Source organism: Hippocampus bargibanti, linkage group LG12 (genome assembly GCF_051943395.1).
Source record: "Hippocampus bargibanti isolate YZ-2025 linkage group LG12, ASM5194339v1, whole genome shotgun sequence".
In the NCBI taxonomy this organism is placed as follows: domain Eukaryota; kingdom Metazoa; phylum Chordata; class Actinopteri; order Syngnathiformes; family Syngnathidae; genus Hippocampus; species Hippocampus bargibanti.
This window is the reverse complement of record NC_142745.1, coordinates 1,854,440-1,874,782: the sequence shown is the minus strand read 5'-3', so window position 1 is coordinate 1,874,782 and position 20,343 is coordinate 1,854,440. Positions and strand designations below refer to the sequence as shown.

General features: G+C 39.9%; 2 protein-coding genes across 4 annotated transcripts in view; both read left to right on the top strand.

Annotated features, from left to right (window-relative positions):
- The first annotated feature begins 137 nt into the window (after window positions 1-137).
- On the top strand, window positions 138-12,641 carry wdr1 (WD repeat domain 1). The gene is made up of 15 exons (XM_089010768.1): window positions 138-291; window positions 1,933-2,054; window positions 2,316-2,406; window positions 2,477-2,624; window positions 3,699-3,879; window positions 4,618-4,695; window positions 4,770-4,850; window positions 6,291-6,524; window positions 6,614-6,703; window positions 8,369-8,526; window positions 9,246-9,333; window positions 9,447-9,557; window positions 10,655-10,828; window positions 10,915-11,059; window positions 11,917-12,641. Exons 1-15 carry the CDS (start codon window positions 276-278, stop codon window positions 12,021-12,023), a joined length of 1,824 nt encoding a protein of 607 aa, XP_088866894.1. The 5' UTR covers window positions 138-275; the 3' UTR covers window positions 12,024-12,641.
- Window positions 12,642-13,788: 1,147 nt separating this feature from the next.
- The window catches only part of slc2a9l2 (solute carrier family 2 member 9, like 2), a 71,127-nt gene continuing 64,572 nt past the window's right edge, over window positions 13,789-20,343 (top strand). The window contains exons 1-4 of one of the 3 annotated variants that reach the window (XM_089009575.1): window positions 13,789-13,931; window positions 15,478-15,614; window positions 18,495-18,562; window positions 19,952-20,053. In XM_089009575.1, the coding sequence (XP_088865701.1) occupies window positions 18,512-18,562; window positions 19,952-20,053 (153 nt within the window). In that variant the 5' untranslated portion in view covers window positions 13,789-13,931; window positions 15,478-15,614; window positions 18,495-18,511. The other 2 variants (XM_089009574.1, XM_089009573.1) reach the window with 2 other exon arrangements.

Sequence of the window (20,343 nt, the reverse complement as noted above, 5' to 3'; positions counted from 1 at the left end):
CCCATATCCAGCATGTGAAGGTGTGTGGGTGGGGTTCATTGCTTTGGAGCCTGCGAGTTCAATTCCGGGGCCAAATAATCATTCGTAAGTTGCCTATTCAGTGGATGACAGTGGCAGCGTGGTATGTGAGTTTACCATATATGGGCAAAGGCAAGCGGCGTAAGGGCGCTACCTGCTTCCGGGTTTGTGTGACCAGGGAGAGCTGATCAACCTGCTGCCTCCACTGATTCATTGATTTCAAAGTGCAACTTCAAAGCAAGCGATCAACAGGAATAATGTCGTATGAACTGAGTGAGTATGCGAGTTGAGTTGCCTCACGAAAAACGCAACGCATGTCTCGATCAATGTGCTTTTCTTCCCTCAAGCCAGCTGACGGTTAGCACAATGTTAGCTAGCTAGCCTCGCCCTGAGCTAAAATGATTATTTTGACACATTCTTCCCTGCGATCTAGACACTTATGAAACTCTTATTGCCTTCTGTGTGTGTGGTTATTTTAACGGGTAGTTGATCGGGTCAGAAATGTTTACCGTCTTTGAACTCCCGTCATTTAGTTTGCCGTTTTTATGAGTTAGCGTGATTCACGGTGTTGGTGTGTTAATGTGAGCACGCATTGTTATGACATGCCAGAACTGGCTGGATTGCCACTTCTTCCTCAAGGAAACCCAACCCATTGGTGCTTCCTGATTTATAAGAGTGTTTACTGTAAGGTTTTATCGACCGATTACAGGTGATGACCCGAAAAAAAGTGAAGAAAAAAAATCTGGAAAATATAAACGATCGTCAATGCGGAAGCTCTTGTGCATAATCAGCTGCTCCTACCTTTGCTGCTCCCCTTGTCATAATACACATGGCTCTGTATAATGTGGCTGTGTATTAAAAAAAAACAAAACAAACGACTGTGATAGTGACCATACCAAGAATATATTTGTTCTTAATAACTATATATGTATATTTGCATAATTTCTCAAAACACATTACAGTGATACCACGGTTTACAAACCCCATGGCTTACGAACTTTTCGGTTCACAAATGTTACATTTATGAAAATTTTACCGTGGCTTACGAACTTTTTCGTACACGGAGCTGCCTCAATGAGTGATGTGTTGTTCGCAAACAAGCCCGTTCTTCAACAACAAAATGGCAGCCGACTGTTTTTGTCCTCTATTCCCCGCCCCCAGTCTTTGGATAAAGCCACGTGATTAGTCAAGAACGCAGCAGTGGTTTATACATTAAAGCGACAGGCAGACGACAGTGAGAGTTTCAATTTTGATCGTTCAAAAGCAGAGTGTAGACTGCAAGGTTAAAATATCCCATCAATCAGGCTACACAAACAACCCACACACGCCATATGTACACTTGATGCAAAAAGCTATCAACCCAGCTAAACAGAACACAATTGATGAGGAACTAGGTAAAATTATCGCACCTACAAGGGATCGGTCCTCAAGATGGTGAAAGAAGAAGGTTACGTTCCTCATCAAGTGTTTAATGCTGATGAAACCGGCCACTCCATTCCATCAAGCCATCAATTACCATCACAAAGGTAAATAAAACGACTTTATTATATAGTACAGTTTATTTCTTTAATTATAATACCATAGCACATTTATTATACATAAAATAAGGTATATTTTGTGTAGTTTTAAGGCTTAGAAAATTAGAAAATAGATGTTTTATTGGGACTTGGGAACGGATTATTCTCACTTTAATGGTTTCCTATGCGACATAATTTTTTGGGATACATACTTTTCACCCTACACACTCTGTCTGGGAACTAATTAAGTTCCTAAGCCAAGGTATCACTGTATTTGCAAATGCATCCTGATTGGGAACCGTTGGTCGAGGTGAAATGAGAATATAAGAGTAATATTTTTTCTTTCCCTAATTCGGTTTACTATTTCCCAGACACAATTTTCATCATTTCTTTTTAGGACATGTGTTTGCCAGTCTCCCGCAGATGGAAAGGGGCGTTGCCAAAGTGATCAGCGGTGATCCCAAAGGCAATAACTTTCTCTACACCAATGGCAAATGCGTCATCATCCGGAACATCCATGTAATTATTTAAAAAGCAATTCTAAACTTCAATATAAAGACATGTTATTTTTTTGTGGATGCACCCGCTCCGAATCCAGGAAGTGAAAATAGTGCATATTGATTCTATGCATGCAAACTGCTATAAGGGATTCCGTTATACTATCACCTTAGCATGTACAATATATATTTTTCTCGGCATGAAGGCACAATTGTAAAGTTCATGAAATGTTCCAGAAAACAAATCCCCAAAAAACGGATATCTTTTTTCCCCTCTTTGAAGAATCCAGCCATCGCAGACATTTACACCGAACATGCCCATTCAGTTTCTGTGGCGAAGTATGCCCCCAGTGGATTCTACATCGCTTCTGGAGGTAACAAAAATCGTGAACATCATGTGTTACCGCAATTAAATACTTATGAATGTGTATTTTTTAATGGCAGATGTAGCGGGAAAAATCCGCATCTGGGATACCACGCAGAAGGAGCACATCCTCAAGTATGAGTACAACCCGCTATCGGGGAAGGTCAATGACATCGCGTGGACGGAGGACAGCAAGAGGATTGCCGTTGTTGGGGATGGACGAGAGAAGTGAGCATCTGGCTTTAATTTGCAATCTCGAAATGAAGTTTGTCACCACTGCTTTCTTTAAAGGACATCCGACACCATTTTTTTGGTTTCCGAACTGACATCAGAAAAACGTTTTATAGCATCTAAAATACCCAAAAGACGCAGGCCGATATTTTTAGTCAAATGCAAAACACCAATAAAAATGACTTAAAGTGTGCTAAAATTGCAACAAAATGACATGCGAATTGGGGATTTTAAGAAAGTCCCGCCCCCATTTTGTGACGTCACTCCAAGACGTCTTGCATTGCTGGAGAATCACAACAATGGCTTCAGATTGGGAGAAGATGCTTTCTTGTCACTCAACCAGTTATGAATATGATTCAAATAGTTCTGAAGAGGAAAGCGTAAATGTTTGCAATCGATTAAAGAAGTCCTCCCGTATCAATTTGAGCCGTCAGGACTCCAATGTAGCGTCCCAGAAAATGCACAAGATGGCGCCCAAGCTCCGTTGGAAATGGGCTGATTTGTCTGCTGGGAATTTGTGTCCACTAGTATCAAATAGTAGTCTTGGTGCAACACAACGATTCACCATCGCGTTATTTATGTTTTCCTTCTAATTTCGCCTTCAACACGAAGTTTTCAGACCAGACAAATTACCCAAAATGCATTGTGTGTCGCTTTCTCGGTCAGTGACAATACCTACCATGACGTCACGGTGGGTATCGTCACCAACTCAAAAACAAGACTTCCTGAATATTCAGCGCTAGTCTTAAAAGGTAAAATCTCGCTATATGCGGTGGAATCTTTGTAAAATACGCTCAGTAGAAGTCATTTTACAAATTATGGACACAAGTTGTCCGGAGGCGTCGGTTGTCCTTTAACTTTGTACGGCACTTCAGAGCAAAATATGAAAGTTATTTCATACTGTTTCTTGGGTGTTAAAATTATTTTAACAAGTTGACAATTTTAATGTGATTGTACACAAATGACATCAAGAGATATGAAACTGTGATGATGTCATTTGAAATAAAATGATTGGATGTACGTGCGGCACGTTTGAGAATAACTTCTCTCTGTCTGTATTTCTTTCTGTAGGTTCGGCTCTGTGTTTCTGTGGGACAGCGGTTCTTCAGTCGGAAATCTTTCCGGCCACTCCAAATTAATGAACAGCGTAGACATCCGTCAAAAACGTCCTTATCGGCTGATCACCGGCAGCGATGACACCTCTGCTACTTTTTATGAGGGGCCTCCCTTCAAATACAAGCTCTCGATACGTGTGAGTGATCATCTTTATTTCTGTTGCTATTTTTTTTTTCAAAGGTATTTCACATTCCGTGCTAAATTGGATTGATTGCAAAATTGCATTCACACTTTAGTTTAATAAACTTTGTCATTATTTATTGTTCTGGTGTTTCTTGTTCTTTTAATTGTAAAGTGTCCTTGGGTGATTTAAAAGGCACTTGTAAATTAAATGTATTATTATTATTATTACTATTTATTTGTATAATATTGTTATATTTTTGTTATTTTTTATTATTATTATTATTTTTATTGGTATATTTTTATTGTTATTTTTTATTGTTATTTTTATATTATTATTATTATTTTTATTTTTGTATTTTTATTCTTTTTATTATTATTATTAATATTTATTATTACTATTATTTTATTATTACTATTAATATTTCTTTTATCATTATTTTTATTTTTAGATTATTATTATTCTTTTTATTATTTTTATTTTTATACTATTATTATTATTTTTATATTATTTAAATTTTTATATTATTATTATTATTATTATTATTATTTCTTTTATTGTTACTATTATTATTATTATTATTTTTATATATTTGTATATATTTATATTATATATTTACTATTATTTTTATATTATTATTATTATCTCTTTGATTATTATTATTATTATTATTATTATTATTATACTTTTTTTTCCCAAATTGAGAAGAATAATACAGGACAGATGAATGAGTTGCTTGTGTGCTCCTGACAGGATCACAACCAGTTTGTCAACTGCGTTCGTTTCTCTCCCGATGGAAGTCGCTTCGCAACAGCCAGCGCTGACGGCCAGGTAAGACTTGACGCTATGAAACATTCGTGTGGCATTTGTGTCCGCTAAATCCAGGTCTTTTTTTTTTATGGCAGATTGTCATCTTTGATGGTGTGAACGGCGAGCGTGTCAGCAGCTTGGGAGGAAATAAGGCTCATAAAGGAGGAATATATGCTGTAAGTTTGTCCCCCTTATAATAATAATAATAATAATAATAATAATAATAATAATAATACATTACATTTTAAGCACCTTTCAAAACTCTCAATGACACTTTACAGTCACAGACAAGCATAGGTACTATAATAAATAAAATATAATCACAAATAGGATGCAATAAATAAAATACAATTATAAATAGAAACAAGAGAGAGAGCTACTGAATTGAGCTTTTGATTGGCACTGTAGCGTTGCTGACATCAATGTTTTTATGGCCGACTTTTGCGTTGACAAATGTGTCAAGGGTGGTCGCCTAAAAGGGTTAAAGGACAACCAACACCTTCGGACAAGTTGCGTCCATAATTTGTCAGATCCCTTCAAATGACTTCTACTGAGTGAATTATACAAAGATTCCACTACATTTAGCTATATTTGACGTTTTAAGACTCGCGCTGAATATTCACGAAGTCTTGTTTTCGAGTTGATGACGATCCCCTAAGTGACGTCACGGAGGGAACGCCCCTGACCGAGAAAGCGACACACAATGTATTTTGGGTACTTTTTTTCGTCTGAAAACACAGTGTTGCTCGCGAAATTAGAAGGAAAATGGCATAAATGACGCCATTCCATTTCCAGCAGCTCATGTATTTTGTTTTTCTACTTTCATTCCTTTCATCACTTTGCTGCTGTGAAATGTAAATTTCTCCACTGTGAGACTAATAAAGGCAAATCCAATCCAATCCAAATCCAATCCAATGGTGAATCCTTGTGTGTCGCAGCCAATTGCGGTAACACGCATAAAGAAGGTGTTAAGTTGACCCAAATTCCCAGCGGACAAATCAACCCATTTCCAACGGAGCTTGTGCGCCATCTTATGCATTTTCTGGGCGCTACATCGGAGTGCAGATCTTCACCGGTTTCAATCAGAAAACCTTTATTCGTCCCACAATGGGGAAATTTGCAATTGATTCGGAAGGACTTCTTTAATGGATTGCAAACATTTATGCTTTCCTCTTCAGAACTATTTGAATCTGCATGAGTAACAAGAAAGCATCTTCTCCGAATCTGAACTCTCTGAAGCCATTGTTTTGATTCTGGAGCAAGGCAGTTTGTGAAGGAGTATCCTGGCGTGACATCACGAACAAGGGGGCGGGACTTTATGAATCTCTCCAGTTTTGAGCTCATATTGTGGTTGTTTTGGGACACTTGAAGTCATTTTTATTGGTGTTCTGCATTTGACTAAAATATCAGCCTGCGTGTTTTGGGTATTTTAGATGCTATAAAACGTTTTTCTGATGTCAGTTAGGAAACAAAAAAAAAGGTGTCGGTTGTCCTTTAAAGACAGTACATCTGTCCCGGTCGCATTTTTATTCTTTGTTTTTAAATCCAATGATCTACCCGACTGGGTATGTTTGATGAGTTTAAAAACAGCATCACCGGTTTGTTTTCTTCTTTAGATAAGCTGGAGCGCAGACAGCTCCCAGCTGATTTCCGCGTCAGGCGACAAGACCGTTAAACTCTGGGATGTTGGCGCTGGTACGGCAGTCACCACCTTCAACATGGGCAATGAGGTGGCGGATCAGCAGCTGGGCTGTCTGTGGCAGAACGATTACCTCCTCAGCATCTCCCTGTCAGGCTACATTAACTATTTGGATAAGAACAATCCTGACCGACCCATACGCACCATCAAGGTTTGATTCACAGAATTGTTTTTTTCCGCTTGAGATATGACTTAAAAGCTTTTCGGCCGAGTGATAGCTTTGACTTGTGCTTTTAACAGGGCCACAGCAAATCCATCCAGTGTGTGACAATTCATAGAAGTGATGGACGACCATTCATCTACACAGGGAGTCATGATGGTCACATCAATATCCTTCTTAAGCCTTTGCACATTTCAACAGATTTGTCCTCTGTCTTAAAGGACAACCGACGCCACCGGACAAGTTGTGTCCATAATTTGTAAAATCACTTCAAATGACTTCTACTGAGCGTATTTTACAAAGATTCCAACGCATCTAGCTAGATTTTACCTTTTAAGACTCGCGCTGAATATTCCGGAAGTCTTGTTTTCGAGTTGGTGACGATTCCTGACATGACGTCACGTCTGGAACGCTGAGAAAGCGACACACAATGCATTTTGGGTACTTTGTTTGGTCTGAAAACTTTGTGTTGATCTGTGTTGATGGCGAAATTAGAAGGAAAAGACATCAATAACGCGATGGTGAATCGTTGTGTGTTGCACCAAGACTACTATTTGATACTAGTTGACACAAATTCGCAGCAGACAAATCAGCGCATTTCCAAGGGAGCTTGGGCGCCATCTTGTGCATTGTCTGGGAGCTACGTTGAAGTCCTGACGGCTCGAATTGACCCGGAAGGACTTCTTTAATCGATTGCAAACATTTATGCTTTCCTCTTCAGAACTATTTGAATCATATTCATAACTGGATGTGTAACAAGAAAGCATCTTCTCCCAATCTGAAGCCATTGTTTTGATTCTCGAGCAAGGCAAGACGTCTTGGCGTGACGTCACGAACAAGGGGGCGGGACCTTCTGAAACTGGCCATTTCCGGTTTCATTTTGAAGTAGTTTTTGGACACCAAGTTATTTTTATTGGTGTTTTGCATTTGTGTTTTGGGTATTTTAGATGCTATAAAACGTTTTTCTGGTGTCAGTTAGGAAACAAAAAATGGTGTCGGTTGTCCTTTAACTCATTCGTTTCCAGATGTTGTGCAAAAATGTGTCAGTGCCAGGGTTTTTGTAATTTTCAATCAAATTGCAGAACCCACGGAATATTGAGTTTTAGGACTACATAAACATTCAATTCATCGTAAGAAACTATAGACTCACTTCTTTGATCATAAAAAAGTGCATTCCTAAGTTATATGGGTCGGAGGTTATGTGAGCTTCAAATGGAGGCGGCTGTAAAAAATACAATACTTACAGTACATATTGATTTATATAGCGCTTTAACAGCTGAAGCTGTAACAAAACGCGAATAATACATTTCATTTGTAAGCGCCTTTCAAAACTCTCAAGGTCACTTTACAGTCACTGGATCCGTTTTTCTGTGGGTGAGCAGCGGCAACCACACACACCAGCACTCACTCAACCCGGAATAACTCAAATAAATGAAAAGCTAGCTAGATAGCTATTAGATATGGACAAAAGGGAAATGCTGACCCCTCGTGGGTCTGAGCAGCACTTTATCTGCACCCCCGCAAGACAAAAGAAAACCTGAACAAATTCGGGAATGGCAGTGAATGAGTTAAAATGCACTCCCATTTATCTCAACACAATTTTATGCCAATATAAAATGTAATGGCACCGAATTATAAGAAAGTGGAAAATAGAAGATAGGATGCACATGATACAGACATGCAATGAGTACTCCAATGGGAGGGTTGAATTTGTGCATTCGTGCTAAATAACGAAAGAGAGTGTCGTCATCAGCAATTGCCTGACTTGTTTCTCTACAACCCGGCAACAGATATTTATATTTCTGCCATCATTTTTCTTAACCGTAGTCTCACATTACTGGGATGCAGAAACCGGGGAGAATGATTGTTTCTTAGGAAAGGGTCACAGCAACCAGGTGAGCAAAATGGTTGTCAACGTTGCTGATGATGAAGTGGTGACATGCAGCATGGATGACACGGCGCGCTACACCAGCATCAATAAGAAGGATTACAGGTAGAGGCAATCCTGTATTAGAGAGACATTTAAACTGTGCGTTATCGATGAAAAGGTTTCTTCAGCCGTCATCTGTACTTCTTTGAGGGTGTTGGACGTTTCGCTTCTTATCCAAGAAGCTTCGTCAGCAACCTAAAGTCTTACTGGTAGTTTCGGCCCTATATATATCCCTACTGTCCTGGTATCACCTCATCAGCGTAACTAAGCATATGTTGCCTAAGCAGGCTGTTATACGAACGATCCAAATTGAACCTAACCCCACCATTACGGTTAAGGGAAGGATTTTGCTGTTTTATGAAAATCGCTTCTTTTACTCCCCTTTCAAACCATCTATTTTCTTTCGCTAAGATTTTAACCTCGTACGTACAATAGACTGCGTAGGCAACATAGGCAAATTTGGCAATCAGGCCAGTCGTCAGTCAGGACAGTAGAAGCAATCAGTGGAGCCGCAGGGATTAGTCCTCTGCTCCCCCCAACCTGAGAGCAGGGACCAATCATAGCAGGGTCCGGCACCGCCATGTCTGGACAGTAGAGATACATATATATAGGGCCGAAACTACCAGTAAGACTTTAGTTTGCTGACGAAGCTTCTTGGATAGGAAGCGAAACGTCCGACACCTTCAAAGAAGTACAGATGACGGCTGAAGTAACCTTTTCATCGATGGACCATTCCTGCACGACTGCTTGTACATACGTATTAATTGATTATGCATTTTCAGTGCCTCTGATGTGGTGGAAATGGCTTCCCAGCCTAAAAGCATCTCTGCCGCTGAATCGGGCCTCACGCTGGTTGTTTGCATTGAGCAGGTGAGCCCTTTTCTTAGCCGTCTACTTCATTACTACATAATTTGGTGTGAAAGCTCCACATTAACAAACCCGTTACGATAGTCTCTAAGCTCATCTGCTGTGGATTTTTCTAGGTTGTCTTACTGAAGGACAAACGAAAAGTCTTCACACTGGAAAACCTTGATTATGTACCTGAAGTTGGAGTTCTCAATCCTGCAGGGAGCATTGCCGCCATTGGAGGAGCAGTAAGTGGACATCAAAACGTAGAGGTGTAGTCCTCTTCAATTATCGCCGATTCAGTTACGCAGAAACACGCACACTTCGGAAGAAAGTGCAGCGTAAAACCTAAAACAATAGACAAAATTGACGGCATTTAGCTGAAGATATAATTGTATGTCTGTGTAAGCTCTCAGTCGTACAGGAGTGGTCCATCGATGAAAAGGTTTCTTCAGCCGTCATCTGTACTTCTTTGAAGGTGTAGGATGTTTCGCTTCTTATCCAAGAAGCTTCGTCAGCTAACTAAATTTATTTGCTGGTAGTTTCGGCCCTATATATATCCCTACTGTCCAGACGTGGCGGAGCCTGACTCTGTTATGATTGCTCTCTGCTCTCAGGTTGGAGGCGCAGAGGACTACTCCCTGCGGCTACACTGATTACTTTTATTGTCCTGACTAATTACTTCTATTGTCCTGCCTGATTACTGCTATTGTCCTGCCTGAGTATGGGGTCTACAACTGGCCTGATTTCGCCATTTGCTCTGGTATCACCTCATCTCATCAGCATAACTAAGCCTATGTTGCCTAAGAAGTCGGTTGTAGGAACAATCCAAATTGAACCTAACCCCACCATGGCGATTTAGTGAAGGGTTTTGCTGTTTTATGAAAATAGCTTGTTTTACTCCCCTTTTCAACCATCTCTTTTCTTTCGCTAAAATTTTAACCTTAGTAGACAGTAGGGGTAGGGCCAAACCTACCAGCAAAAAAAAAATGTACTTGACTGACGAAGCCTCTTCGATAAGAAGCGAAACGTCCGACGCCTTCAAAGAAGTATAGATGACGGCTGAAGAAACCTTCTCATCGATAAAATTGTATGTAATGAAGTGGCAGTTGTCAAGAACAGACCTGTCAAAGATTGACACTTATACAGGCTGAAGTGACGAAATAAGACAGCTGATGGTAGCTCAGCTATCTCTTGGGACTAAAATGGCCTTTTTGAGCTGCTTGGCATGCCTGCGTCTGAGGAGTAAAACCACAGAATGTGAACAACCTTCTTAAAAAAAATAACACACATTTAATTACTCCTAGTTTATCAGGATTCTTACCCCCATTCTTCTTTTCTGCAGGATGGTATCATTCGCCTGTACTCCGTCCAAGGCAATACTCTAAAGGATGAAGGAAAAACCATCCAGGCTCAGGGGGCAATCACCGATATGGCTTACTCTAACAATGGAGCCTATTTGGCTGTGATAGATGATAGGAAAGTGGCGACAGTCTTCAGTGTTGCAGATGGATACTCGGTAAATATACAACCCCATAAATCATTTAACTCCCACAGCTTTTGTTGCACCCTATAAGTATTTGTTTTTTGTTGTTTTTATCCAAGATCAAAAATGAGTTTTATGGACACCACGCCAAACCAGTTAGTTTAGCCTGGGCACCTGATAATGAGCACTTTGCAACCGGTGGGATGGACATGATGGTGTTCATCTGGACAATTCATGATACAGACAAGCGGATTAAGCTGCCAGGTAGGCCAAACAGCCCAGTATTAACTTTTCGGGCTACGAACGTATAATTTGACCTTGGCATACGAACTTTTTTTCGTAACCGGAGCTGCCTCAATGAGTGATGTGTCGTTCCCAAACAAGCCCGTTCTTCAACAACAAAATGGCAGCCGACTGTTTTTGTCCTATATTCCCCGCCCCCAGTCTTCGGTTAAAGCCACGTGATTGGTCAAGAACGCAGCAGTGAGGGGGGTGTAAATAGACAGGCAGACGACAGTGAGAGAGTTTCAACTTTGATAGTTCAAAAGCAGAGTGTAGACTGGAAGGTTAAAATATCCCATCAATCGGGCTCCACAAACAAACCGCACAAGCCATCTGTACGCTTGATGCAAAAAGCTATCAACCCAGCTAAACAGAACACAATTGATGAGGAACAAGTTAAAATTATCGCAGAGAAAGCACCGACAAGGGATCATTTCTCAAGATGGGGAAAGAAGAAGTGTTTAATGCTGATGAAACCGGCCACTCCATTCCATCAAGCCATCGACCATCACAAAGGTCAATAAAATGATTTTATTATACAGTACAGTTTATTTCTTTAATTATAATACCATAGCACATTTATTATACATAAAATAAGGTATATTGTGTGTAGTCTTAAGGCTTAGAAAATTACAAAATTATGTTTTATGGGGACCTGGGAACGGATCATTCTCATTTTAATGGTTTCCTATGGGAAATTAATTTTTGAGATACACACTTTTCGTCTTACACATTCTGTCTGGGAACCAATGGAGTTCGTAAGCCAAGGTATCACTGTATATATTTACCTACTCGAGTCACTTTCATAAAAAAGTATTCTTTTTTTATGATCTCTGTAGACTGTCACAGGTTGCACCACGTCAGCGGCCTATCTTGGATTGACACAAATACTCTGGTCACCACTTCTCACGATGCCACCGTCAAGCAGTGGACTATTAAATACTGAGACACATGCTGGGGAAAAAAAACACCCACGTCCCCAGGGACAAGGACTACTTTAGAGTTTGATCACCCCCCGACCCCTCCCCCCAAAAAATTGAAATTCTGTATTTTGCTGTCTGTTAACATCTGAATTTAAATGGGTGATGGTATTAAAATAACAATTATCTCATGTGGACACTGCTCACCATTCCGTAAATAATGGCAGGAGTTGGGCTGAATGCATTCTAACTTGACAGATGAACCCAAACATTTGTGTTTGCATTAATGGGTTTAAAAAGACATATTTTAATCTTTCAGTTTCATTTCTGAAATGAAAAGGCCTCAGTGAGGTTGCCTGTTGTTTTTATTTGAATGGTGACGAAGAGCAATGGGTGGGTGCATTTTTTTTTTTTGCTTGCTGGGGTCACTTTTTGTTATTCATAGCACTTGTTGAACTCGGGGGAGCAATTATAGCAACCGAAAACAATCATGTTCATTCAAGGAGTTTGTGTGTGTGTGTGTGTACGTGTGTTTTTTTGTTTTCGGGTCACACTATACTTGTCTCACTGTTTTTTTATGTCTGGTCTATGCATTTGTTAAAAAATAATGCTGAAAATAAAACAATTTTGCATTCCCCTGTAAAGATCGGTCTCTCCTTTTGCATATTATGTAATCTTCAAAACCTCCCCTGACGTTTGGCCGTTTTGTCGTTTCTGCTCCGGAAACCCAAAAGAAACAAACCATTTTTTTGTTTCCTAACTGACATCAGAAAAAAACATTTTATAGTATCTAAAATACCCAAAACACGCAGCCTGATATTTTTAGTCAAATGCAAAACACCAATAAGAATGAGTTAATGTCCCAAAACTACTTCAAAATGACCTTGGAGATGGTGAGTTTCAGAAGGTCCCGCCCCCTTTGTTCGTGACGTCACACCTGGACGTCTTGCCTTGCTTGAGGATCAAGACAATGGCTTCAGATTCGAAGAAGATGCTTTCTTGTTACTCATCCAGTTATGAATATGATTGAAATAGTTCTGAAGAGGAAAGCATAAACGTTTGCATCGATTAAAGGAGTCCTTCCGTATCAATTCGAGCCATCAATGACAGCAATGTAGTGTCCCAGAAAATGCACAAGATGGCACCCAAGCTCCGTTGGAAATGGGCTGATTTGTCTGCTGGGAATTTGTGTCAACTAGTATCAAATAGTAGTCTTGGTGCAACACACGACAATTCACCATCGCGTTATGTATGTGTTTTCTTTCTAATTTCGCCATCAACACGAAGTTTTCAGACCAAACAAAGTACCCAAAATGCATTGTGTGTCGCTTTCTCGGTCAGGGGCGTTCCTGATGTGACATCACATCAGGAATCATCATCAACTCAAAAACAAAACTTCCTGAATATTCAGCGCGAGTCTTAAAATGTAAAATATAGCGATACGCGGTGGAATCTTTGCAAAATACGCCCAGTAGAAGTCATTTGAAGTGATTTTACAAATTATGGACACAACTTGTCAGGAGGTGTCGGTTGTCCTTTATCAGATCACAGAACATAACACATATTTGCCGAAAATTGTGGCCGCATGCTCTGAAATGACTTTGAACAATGTATCATATTTGTTAAATCATTCTGCTGATGTAGAATTGCCTGCCGTGCATTTCACACAGGGCACATTGAAGTACCTCGTGAAGATATAAGGCAGCCATTGATGAGAGGAAACTGCCTCAGGAGATCACATTTTTGGGGCCATGAAGACAACTGTTGTGTGTCCACGATAGCCACACTAATAGCAGAAACACGCACAGTTGAGTCCAGGCTTCCGATCTGGGCTGGGGCTTTTTCGATGTGGAGTTTGCACGTTCTTCCCCCATGCTTGCATGTGGTTTTCTCCGGATACTCCGGATTCCTTCTACATTCCAAAAACAAGCATGGTAGGTGAATTATATAAGCTATGTTAAGGTGAGGCTTGACTGAGTGTAAACGCTTGTAGTTTGTCGATTATGTGTGACTGTTTGGCAAGCAATTGAGGGTATACCACACCTATAATGCTGCAAGACAGCTGGTTTGCGCTCCAGCATAGCCATGACCCTTGTAAGCTTAAGCGTTTTGGATCTCAGGTGAATGGATAAGAAGATAAAACGCTTTTTTTTGGGTAGGGTCTCACAATGGCGAAATTCCTGTTCGTTTGGCATCAATTAAAACAAACATTTGATTTGATTTTTATTTTTCTTGAAATTGTCGGCCACGAGACGTTTTGAAAGTTGTACGCCCGACGTAAAAGTTGTACGCCCAAGGCGGACGTTATTTCAAACACTGGTAGTATATACAGTAAAGTCTCGTTATATCGATATTCAAGGAAGTCCGAAAAAATATCGATATAACCGGGACTATCGATATATCCAACCCTGTTTGCATGTAATTTTCTCCGTGCGTGCATAGAAATAGCATCGATATAACCGGGACTATCGATATATCCGATATCGATATAACGAGACTTTACTGTATATTTAACATTGTTGCAAAGTAAAAAGGATTTTTTTTTAATTAAGGAAGTACCTACCACAAATGCTCCCTCGCTTTTGACGTTCGTTTGACAATTTGCATACTCAACAATCTTCAGCAAGGGATATTTACCATAAATTAAGCAAGGGAGCATTTGTGGTAGGTACTTCCTTAATTTAAAAACATCCTTTATACTTCTTAACAGTGTTTTTTTTTTTTGCGATTAGTCGTCTTATTGTGTTTCAAATTGTGAAAAATGGGGCAGTGAACTTTATGGCCGGGCAGGCAACTTTACGGCCGGGCAGGCAACTTTTCAGAGTTGTCTGCCCTGGTGTCTGCTAACTTTTTGTCATGAGTTTCAGACACTGGTAATGGACCCTGTGTTTACTTTACAATGAACCAGAGAGCAGTTGCCATTTTCCTCCCCGTGGTGGCTCCTCAACATCGTATGGGAAACTTGGCTGTTTTAATGCAAAGATGGACTGGACTACAAATTACAAGTACCAACCCACTGCATCAATATTTTTTTGCCGGCAGAAGCACAAACGTTTCCGTTGATTCCTTTCAGAGAAGAGAACATTGATAATTTCCTCAGGATTGTTGGAGGCGCAGCCAAGAAAAAAAAAAGTTTTAGCGTATTAAATTCACTTCCATCTGGTCTCCAGATGGGAAGCATTGACTACTATAACTTTGAGCAGCTCTCTTCCCCAGATGAACCGTGTCACGTGCGCTAAACATGTGCAACATGATAACTTATCGCTCTATCTACGCAAATTTGGCCATAAAGCAAATAACACCTCTTTGATCTTGGTGATAAAATCATGTACAATTGCACTCATTTTCCATATCTAACAATGCTTCAAGGTCACGGTAAAAATAATTACATCTTGAATTCCCTAAAGAAAAGCTTTTTTTTTGCCTGCAAGTCAAAGCTACCGCTCTAGTTTCAACACAGCTGTTCTGATGTTTCCCTAGTTACCGGAGATAACTCGACATACCCCCAGACGAACCCGTGCAAGTTAATAATTGGTGAGACGCTAGTGGAATCCTCGCTGGACGTAGTCAGCAAGTCAGTAGAGCTTCTGGAAGTGTTGGATATAAAGTACATGTGGGTGAGTATTCCCGCAGCAGAGATTGAAAGTATGTAAAGGTAGGCTATATTTGTTTTGTTGGTTGTCGTCGTAAACTGGTGCTCCAGTAAAAATTGAACGTTATATAATTCACCACCGATTTAAAATGGCATTTTCGGTGTCGCTCTCTCTCTTGTTTCTATTTATAATTGTAATGTATTTATTGCATTATTTTTGTGATTGTATTTTATTTATTATAGTACTTATGTTTGTCTGTGACTGTAAAGTGTCCTTGAGAGCTTTCCACTCTCAGCAGTTTGCAGTCTTTTAGCGCTTGTTATCTGTAAAACCAGTTGAGGCTTTTAAATATCAGTACCGCATTGAGAGGTTCATTTACAGGTAGGTACGTACAATATTGTGTATAGAGTATGACAATGTAAGATACAAATTAAAGGACAACCGACACCACTTTTTTGTTTCCTAAATGACCTCAGAAAAAAAACGTTTTATAACATCTAAAATACCCAAAACATGCAGTATGATATTTTTTGTCAAATGCAAAACACCCAAAAAAATTACTAAAAGTGCCCAAAAACTACTTCAAATTGAACCCGGAAGTGGCCAGTTTCAGAAGGTCCCGCCCCTTTGTTCGTGATGTCACGACAAGACGTCTTGCATTGCTGGAGAATCAAAACAATGGCTTCAGATTTGGAGAAGATGCTATCTTGTTACTCATCCAGTGATACATATGATTCAAATAGTTCTGAAGAGGAAAGCATAAATGTTTGCAATCGATTAAAGAAGTCCTTCTGGGTCATTTTGAGGCATCAGGAATAATGTGTAGCGTCCCAGAAAATGCAGAAGATGGCCCCAAGGCTCCGTTGGAAATGGGCTGATTGGTCTGCTGGGAATTTGTGTCAACTAGTATTAAATAGTTGTCTTCGTGCAACACACAACGATTCACCATTTATGTGTTTTCCTTCTAATTTCGCCATCAATATGGATCAACACAAAGTTTTCAGACCAAACAAAGTACCGCAAAATGCATTGTGTGTCGCTTTCTCGGTCAGGTGCGTTCCCTCTGTGACGTCACGTCAGGAATCGTCACCAACTGAAAAACAAGACTTCCGGATTCTTCAGCGCGAGTCTTAAAACGTAAAATATAGCTATATGCGGTGGAATCTTTGCAAAATACGCGCAGTAGAAGTCATTTGAAGCGATTTTACAAATTATGGACACAACTTGTCTGAAGGCGTCGGTTGTCCTTGAAGTAAACATTGTGTTTTACTCTGCTTGTAGTTTACCGTGGTAGTCAATTGCACCCCGTCGCCTGATGTAAGTGACTTAGACTGTGATTTCTTAGGGGGAAATAGTCATTGCAAAACCAGTGAACATGGTCTATGTATTTACAAGCTGCTGAAAAAAAATAATATATATATATATCAATACGTAATCGAGATTTCTACGACCTGCTCAGCCTATGTTGGACATCAGATTATCTGAGCAAATCGTGGTGATTTGTGCTTAGATATTTGAAAAAGATAGTCAAGGTTATGGTCTTATAATGAAGATCTTTAAAAAAAAACGTCATTATACAAATTGTTTTCCCCCATCTTATCTAATCAAACTAAATGACACTGTGGAAGTTTTTGTAAATGAAACAGGAAATAGTTTAATTGGATACTGGCCTCTACTATTTACTGTACATACAAGGGGTGTATTTGTTCAAAGACCCCACCCGAAATGAGCCCTCATAACCTCAGAGTCATTCTCTAAGCTTTCAGGAATGACCTACAATTGAAATAAAAAAAATATTATATTCCACTCCCAATGAATAGGGCTTTATAAACGTCAAAATAGTCATTGTGCTTCATGTGTTTTATGACCACATGGTGGCAGAATAAGTCTTCACTTCATTTTATAGTAGTTAATGCAAAGAAATGCAGATGTCACCTTATAATAAACAATGCATGGTTTTTTTTTGGTTGTCTGTTTCTTCAGGAATAAAAATAGTACCTCAATAGTACCGTGACTAAAATTTGGATTTGGCCGACTATGTTTGGTTGAGACTGTGTCAGGCTTTCCGGTGTGGAGTTTGCAGGTTCTGCTTTGTTTTCTGTGGGGTTCTGACACCCTCCCACATTCCTAAAACATACCAATAAATTGTCAGGATGTGTGAATCTGCAGTGCCTATCTGTCAATGATTAATTAGACCACACCAAAGTTAATTTCTCATTATTACATTTAAAGGACAACCGACACCATTTTTTGGTTTCCTAACTGACATCAGAAAAACGTTTTATAGCATCTAAAATACCCAAAACACGCAGGCTGATATTTTTAGTCAAATGCAAAATACCATTAAAATGAGTTCAAGTGTCCCAAAACTACTTCAAAATGACCCTGGAGATGGCAGGTTTAAGAAGGTCCCGCCCCCTGGTTCGTGACGTCACGCCAGGACGTCTTGCCTTGCTCTAGAAGCAAAACAATGGCTTCAGATTCGGAGAAGATGCTTTCTTGTCACTCATTCAGTTATGACTATTATTCAAATAGTTCTGAAGAGGAAAGCATACATGTTTGCAATCAATTAAAGAAGTCTTTCAGTGTCATTTTGAGGCGTCTGGACTCAAATATAGTTATATGCGGTGGAATCTTTGTAAAATACGCTCAGTAGAAGTCATTTGAAGTGATTTTACAAATTATGGACACAACTTGTCCGGAGGCGTCGGTTGTCCTTTAAGAATAAATCCTAAACATGTGACTGACTCTGTGCTTCGGCAAAATCACTTCCTTTTCATGCCGTTTTTTTTTTCTCACTTCCTCATCTTGCTTGTGAAATGTGCCTTTTCTGCTCACGTGTGTTCGTGTAAACTAATGTATGCAATACTTTTAATGACGACGTTCATGTCTTTCACACCATAGGCAGCCGAAAAACCGAAATGGATCAACCATCTGAAAATAACAGCAGCCCTGACAAAAAGACTGCAAAGGTTAGTTTATACTTACTGTATTTGTAGATGTGTTCAGCTAAATTTGGCAACCATCTTTCAGATTACAAATATTACTTTGGTGGAAAAAAACTAATAAAGTAATTCAAGGTTATTAAGTACACACCAGTGGGATCTTCTTCTTTTCCTTTGGGCTTTTCCCCTCAGGGGTCGCCACAGTGAATCAATGTCCTCCATCTATCCCGGTTTTGTACATCCTCTTCTCTCACACCAGCTACCTTCATGTCATCTTTGACCACATCCCTAAACCTCCTCTTTGGTCTTCCTCTCGGTCTCCTGCCTGGCAGTTCAAGGCTCAGCATCCTTCTCCCGATATAGTCACTCTCTCTCCTCTGGACATGTCCAAACCATCTCAGTCTGACGTTGTCTCCAAAGCCTCTAATATGAGTTGTCCCTCTAATGTACTCATTCCTGATCCTATCCAACCTGGTCACTCCCAAAGAAAACCTCAACATCTTCAGCTTTGCTACCTCCAGCTCTGCTTCCTGTCTTTTCTTCAGTGGCACTGTCTCCTGTCCAAACATCATGGCTGCTCTCACCACATGGCTGGTCTCTTATACACTTTTCCTTTCATCCTAGCTGAAACCCTTCTATCACACATTACACCTGACATTTTTCTCCAGCCGCTCCAGCCTGCCTGGACACGCTTCTTCACCTCTTTTCCACACTCTCCATTGCTCTGGACAGTTGACCCCAAGTACTTAAAATCCTCCACCTTCTTTATCTCTTCTCCCTGTAGCATCACTCTTGCACTTGGATCCCTCTCATTCACACACAGTACACACCAGTGGGATGCTGTATATTAAAATGAAGTCATTCATTAATGACTTAAAGTCTCCCAAAACGACTTCAATATGATCTGAGAAAGTTTCATTTTCAGAAGGTCCCGCCCCCGGATCGACACGAAGTTTTCAGACCAAACAAAGTACCGCAAAATGCATATATGCAGTTGAAGTTATTTGAAGTGCTTTTACAAATTATGGACACAACTTGTCCAGAGGCGTGAGTTGTCCTTTAACGCTCAAAGTGATTCAAATTACACTCTGGTCTTATCTTCACCCCTCGTCAAAGTAGCAGCTCGTTTAGGGATTGTCCATGTCTTGTTTGCATTGTTTTCATAGATAGATATGGATTATTAGTGATTCCGCTACAAAAAAAGAACAGCTTTTTCCATTCACAGTTCTTCAATACTCAAGCATTCTCATGGAATCGTTTCAAACTACTATGATGCAGCAGTAAATTAACGGATGACCCAGACGACTGATCTAATTCAGCCGCTCTTTATGTTGAATGAACTTTGATTTTGATCAACAAAAGTTTGACTTGTTGAGTGTGTATGATTCATGCTACGTTAATGTGCTTTTCCCATAGAAACAGGTCACACCCTGTTTGCTGAGTGCAGCCTTCTTTGGTTCTTTGGGCTCGTCCTTCCTTTATGGCTACAATCTCTCTGTTGTCAACGCTCCAGCACCGGTAAACTAAACTGCAGTCAAGTACACAAAGACGATCAATCAACGCTGGATTTTAAACCCCGCCCCTCATGCAGTGTAAACAAATACTGGATAGATGACTAGATCCGAATGTCACAGAACCAGTCTGCTAAAGTAACCAAAAAAAAAATCATGTTTGGGTACTTCATCTTTCACGAAGAAAAATGTGAATTATCGTCACTTTATTTGATATATGTGAACATATCTGTTCATCTGGCTCTAGAGACCCGCCCCGGCAGCCCCCTTCTTCACACTGAGTTGAACAGAGGCCAC